Source organism: Prosopis cineraria, unplaced genomic scaffold (genome assembly GCF_029017545.1).
Source record: "Prosopis cineraria cultivar Desert tree isolate PC_DT_omini unplaced genomic scaffold, ASM2901754v1 PC14, whole genome shotgun sequence".
NCBI classification, from domain to species: domain Eukaryota; kingdom Viridiplantae; phylum Streptophyta; class Magnoliopsida; order Fabales; family Fabaceae; genus Prosopis; species Prosopis cineraria.
Genome location: NW_026555345.1, coordinates 29,506,572 through 29,512,657, shown reverse-complemented (window position 1 = coordinate 29,512,657; position 6,086 = coordinate 29,506,572). Strand labels below are relative to the sequence as shown.

General features: G+C 37.5%; 1 protein-coding gene across 1 annotated transcript; it reads left to right on the top strand.

Moving 5' to 3' along the window:
• Positions 1-662: 662 nt before the first annotated feature.
• On the top strand, positions 663-1,592 carry LOC129292464 (acidic endochitinase-like). Its single transcript, XM_054930014.1, has one exon. It carries the CDS (start codon positions 663-665, stop codon positions 1,590-1,592), a length of 930 nt encoding a protein of 309 aa, XP_054785989.1.
• Positions 1,593-6,086: the final 4,494 nt, after the last annotated feature.

Genomic DNA, 6,086 nt, shown 5'->3' with positions numbered 1-6,086 from the left:
TGGGTGCAAATGGAATTATGGATCAAAGCGTCTGTGTGTGTGAGATTAATCGCCATCTGATTACACGCTACAAATTATGTAATTAAGAAGCATCTTAGGTTTCTTCTAGTAAATTCATCAAATCAACTTGTAACACCTTTTGATCATCATCCTCAAATTCTCGAGCAAATGATTCATTATATGTATTTGTCATATATCAGATTCGAATAATCTTATGCCCACAAAAGTACAAAGACACGTGGACTAAGAAACAGGAGAGATTAATAACTAGAAACAACCCAATTAGAACACAGAGAAAGTTCTGCTAGTTGGCAAGCTGCAGCTGACATGGTCCAATCCGTGGCGACAAAGCTTCACCTCTAACACGTGCCACATTTAAATAATCATCTCTCTCTCTCTCTCTATATATATATATATTATATATATAGACGGGGAATAATTGGACAAGGCATCACATAGGCTCTTCTATCACGTATAGTGAAGCTGTATAGATAGCTACAACTTCAATATAATACTATATACACATATATTTCTGTAACACGTGGAAGAAATTGACTCTTATTATTACCCTGGCCCATGCCCATTATAAATTAGCTCTCTATCGTCGTCCACAACAAGAAAGAAATCCCTTTGCAGCTTTGCTTTCTATCAAATCCACTTTGATGGCCTCAAAAGCACAAGCTTCGATCCTTCTGGTTTTGCTCTTCTTGCTAATGTCTCACTCGAGCTCTTCCCAGCGCCCTGGAATTGTAACCTACTGGGGCTTTTACAGGGAAGGAGGAGAGTTGGACGCAGCATGTGCCACCAGAAAGTACGACATAATAAACATCGCATTCCTCAATACCTTCGGCAATGGAGCAACGCCAGAACTGGACCTATCATCACATTGTAGTTTCGGGTCTTGCGCCAAATATGCCTCCCAAATAGCCTATTGCCAAAGCCTAGGCGTCAAAATCTTCCTTTCCATCGGAGGAGACGCCGGCCATTATAACCTTTCTTCACCTGAAGACGCCGAACAGGTCGCCTCCTACCTCTGGACCACTTATCTGGGCGGCCAAACCGGCGGTTCTGGAGGTCCCCTCGGAGACGCCGTCTTAGATGGCATCGACTTCTTCATCAAGGACAACGGATACCGATATTACGATGTTCTTGCACTCGAGCTTCACAGATACAGGATGAACAGGTGGTTTTTCCTTTCGGCAGCACCAGAATGTCCGATCCCTGATCGTTACCTCGGCGCAGCCATGCGCACAGGGCTTTTCGACTACGTTTGGCCTCAGTTCTACGGCGAGGCTTCGTGCGAATATTCCGATGACGGGGATGCTTGGAATTTACTGAACTCATGGGACCAATGGACGGCTTGCTTCAGAGGCCCGACAACGTGGTTCTATATGGGCCTCACGGGGTTCTCTGGTAGTTATGAGGGCTATATCCCCACTGATGATCTCAACAGGAAGGTCATTCCTCACTTAGAAAGAGATCCTAAGTTTCGTGGGATCATGATTTGGGATGATCTTCAAAATCGCTATAGCGATGGTATCGAATTTCATCCCCCTCCTAAGCCCATTGTTAACATGACCCAATCTTACTAGAGACCACTCTCTCTAGGCTTGAATGTGGAAAGAAAACATGAAGGAGAAAAAATTAGGAGAAGAATTTTCTAAAAATAATAATATCATTATTTTTAGGAATTTTTCTTTCCAACTTTTTTTCTTTCTAATTTTTCTTCTCATCTAAATGAAGGGTTAATTTTCAATTTTAGCGAAGCTGTGTGCCATTATATATAATCTTTGTTTTTCCTTCTGGCTTCTTTTACATCTTTTTCATATTATCCTTATTTGACGTTGGCTTATGTTTTTGGATAAAAAAGGAAATGTTGGTCTGTGCTTCTAAAATTACAAACTTGGCTTCTCTCTATTTTCTCTCCTCTTCATTTCCTCTCCACTTTCCATCTTAATCACTAGATTTATTTTTAAATGGTTGTGATTTGATGTGCATAAAATTATTATTAAAATGTGAATTTTTTTAATAAATATAATAATAATTTTATGAAACATCAAATCTCAATCATTTAAAAATGAATCTAATGGTTGAAATGAAAAATAGAAAGGAAATGAAAAGGAGAGAAAATAGAGAAAAGCCAAGTCTTAAAATTGCATGGCCTATATGATGAGTTCGAATGAGGGTAAAATTGGCATTTTTCTCAATTTCCTGAAAGAGTTAATAATCAGTTGCAGGTCTTTTCTTTAATTGTAATGTTGAAAGCATATCCTTAAATATCAACTGACATTTCTTAAAAATTCTAAAACTAGTCAAACTTATATTCAATTATTTTCCCACCCTTCCTTTCCTTAAACTGAACAAGATATCATCGAAGTCTCCGCACCCTGTCCGTTGAACCAGACAGGCTAGCAAGGAATGCTAGGGTGAAAGACAAGATGCAGGATAATTTCAACAGCACAAACACTTGTTCCAAACGCAAGCAAACGAGCATTTAAGTCTGACAATTTTCAAGTAAAATTTGACTTTAATTCCAATTTTTTATTGCTGTTCATTTAATGGAGTATAAAATGGAGTTGTTAATTTTTCATATATGTAATTGTTGAAATTTGGACATCAGTTATACTGCCTTTGTCTATGATCCAGAATTCAATAAAAGCTAGAGTCAAAAATACCCATTCACAGCAACAACAAACCAACCTAACATCTTCACATCAACCATGCATGATAAAAGTACACATCAGAATAATTTAAAAAATAAAAAAAAAACTAACCTCACATCTATGAAGACCAATAACAGGACAAGAGGAACTCGAGGTCAATAGAGAAGACGAGAGAGAGAGGAGAGAACAAGAATTGGAGAGAGGAGAGAGGAGACGACGAGCTGCAGTGTCGCCGACGAGAGTATAGAAGTGGGAGGTTGGGTCTTAGAACTCTAATTGGAGCTTCATCGCCGTTGATAAAATAGAAGGGGGAAGACGGGTTCGAGAGAGAAGCGTTGCCGGAGAGAAGAGAGAGGGAGGAAGCTGAGTTGCTGTCGAGAGGAGAGAAATGAGAAAGAGGAAGGGTTTGGGAAAATTTTAGACAGGGGAAGCAAACAGATCGTGTGGGGTTCTAAAAGTTTTTTTTGAATGATAGGCCACAGAAAAACCGTGCTAACGGACTCATTGAGTCATGTCAGCGTACAAAAGGTCCCTGCAACCTAGGGGCGTAGTGTCAAAAATAAGTACATTGAAATTATCAATAGAGGCTTGGTGTGACAACCAATCAGTACAAGTATTTGCTTCTCTAAAAATGTGGTCAAAGGTGACAGTCCAGTCTCACATAATAAGATTTCTGATATCATTGATAGTGGTAAAGAGAGGGTGATTGGTAGAGAACTCATTGCAGATTAGCGATAGAGCTTCAGTAGAGTCAGAGTAGACATTAACTTTGTTAAACTTTTCTGCCCAGCAAATAGTAAGACCTTCCAGGATGCCCATAAGTTCAGCAGCTGTGCTTGGGTGGTATCTAAGATATTTAGAGAAGCCTTTAATCTAGTTACCTTGATCATTACGTATGAGACCGCCACAAGAAGTTGTACTAATAGAATTAACGGAGTCATCAGTGTCTAGTCTAACCCATCCTTCTTTAGGAGGGAGCCATTTAGCTTTAGTTCTATCTCCTTTTTGAGTGAGAAATTCAATTTTGGATTGGAGATATTGTGATCGCTGATAATATTTTGGATACTGGTGAAAGCAATGTCCCTATCTTGATTATCTTCCTCAAAATAGGCCTTTTTGCATCTTTCTTTCCAGATATTCCAACACACATGGCCAAAGAGTCTTTGCCAAGAACCCTTCCTTGCTAGAGCATTTCCCGCATCATTTTTGACATTTCAAATTATCCAATCCTGTAAAGGAAGAGAAAAGAAAGTGTTAGTTTTGGATTGTTTTAATAATTTTAACCATACCTCTTTTGATGTCTTGCAATCTCTTAAAATATGTATAATTGAATCCAAAGAGTTGCAACCAAGGGGGCATATTTTGTAACAGGGATTGCCCCCATCCGAGTAAGTGAATTTAGGTTGTATGCGATCCCAAGCAACTTTTCAAAGGAAGGTTTTGATCTTTTCATAAGTCGGCCATTTCTAGATTTTGGACCAAATCTTAGAGTTGGTATTATTGCAATGATTTTCAATAGCCTTGTAAGTAGAGGTGGGAATACGGGCGGGCCCGGCCCTTATGGGCTTGACCCTTTAGGGCCTAAGCCCTAAAGCCTGGTTTCCCATTTTGATTCCAATTTTTCAAGCCCGGCCCTTATACTCAGGGCTCAGGGCCAGGCCCGTAAGCCCTTTTTTTAAAAAATAAAAAATTAAAATAAAATTAAACATTATAAATAAATTAAAATATTTTAAAATTAAAAAAATTAAAATCATCATAATTTTTTAGAAATTAAATAACATACATTAGAAGTCTAGTAATAAAATTTAAATCTTCATTTAAAAAATAGTTCATTTTTTTTATAAATATACAAACATAATAATTATAGAAAAATAAAAAATATCATAAATTTTATACTATACACTGATATTTATTAAATTATATTAAATTAATTTTAGAATAAATTAAAATTAATAATAATATAATGTATGTAGGATCAGGTGAGTAGGTCATTGATTTCAAACACGTGTTTTACTAAAAAAATAATAATAAAAATAATATAACAGGGTTTGAAGGGCAGCCTGAGCCCGAGCCCTATTTTACAGGGTTTATTAGGGCCAAGCCCTCAAGCCCGATTATTTTAAAAAAAATTATTTTCAAAGCCCGAACCCTTATTTAAACAGGGCTTTCAAGCCCGGCCTTTATTCTCGGCTCTACTTGTAAGCAGATTTGATAGAAAAACTACCATCATTAGAGGGCCTCCAATATATAGTATCGTCATGAGCATTGGGATGGGAAGGTTTGACGGTAATGATTTGCTTGATGATATCGCGGTGCAAATATCTACGAATTTGGGCCACCTTCCAGACACCTGTACTAGAACAAAAGTCTAAGAATTTTGCATGTAGAATAGGATTTGCATTAGGAGATGCGTACTTTACAAGAGGTTCAGGAAAGGGACACCATTTGTCATACCAAAAGGATATTTGGTCCCCCTTTCCAACCTTCCAACCCACATGATAGATGAATTGGTCCCAGACTTTACATATACTAGACCACGTGTAAGAGCAAGAGCTAGTTTTGCAAATCATAGGGATGTTAGGGTTATTGCATTTATATTTATCACGAAGAACACAAACCCAAAGACAATTAGGTTTTGTAATGATACCCCAATAAAGTTTCATAATATAGGCCTTATTCTGACTTTTGAGCTTTTTAAGGTTGAGGCCTCCCTGTTTGCTATCCTTAGTGACATAATCTCAAGATAAGAGATGAGGTTTTTTGGTACCATTAGTAGAATCCCAGAGGAAATTGCGGGAGTGAGCCTCCATATCATTTAGGACATTATCAGATAAAAGCATGGTTTACATAGCATAGTTGGGAATAGAAGATAGGACAGATTTTATAAGAATAGATTTCCCAGCAGTATTGAGATAACGACTTTTCCAATTTGAGAGCCGAGAGTTAATTTTATCGATCAGTGAGGCAAAGGTAAGCTTAGAAACTCTTTCATGGATAATAGGAATTCCCAAATATTTTCCAAGATTCTCGGTTAGGGGAATTCTTATTTCATCGCTTATCTGGATGACTCTATTAATATTAACATTCTTGGAGCAAAAAAGTTTGGATTTAGTATTGTTAACTTTTTGTCCAGAAGCATTGCAAAAGTTAGAAAGACATTGTTGGATGATCCTAGCTTGGCTGAGAGAAGATTCTGCAAAAAAGAATAAGTCGTGAGCAAAAAATAGATGAGAGATAGGAGGACCATTAGTTGTTAGGCTAATAGGTTTCCATTCTTTTTTATCAATACTACTAAGTATGCTGTGACTTAGTCGTTCAATGCAAAGATCAAAGAGATAAGGTGAAAGAAGGTTTCCCTGTCTAATGCCACGAGTTGGTGTAAATTCATTTGCAGGTTCACCATTCCAAAGAACTTTCATGCGA

Coding starts and splice junctions, on each gene's coding strand:
- LOC129292464 (XM_054930014.1), top strand. CDS start 663: ATGGCCTCAAAAGCACAAGCTTCGATCCTTCTGGTTTTGCTCTTCTTG.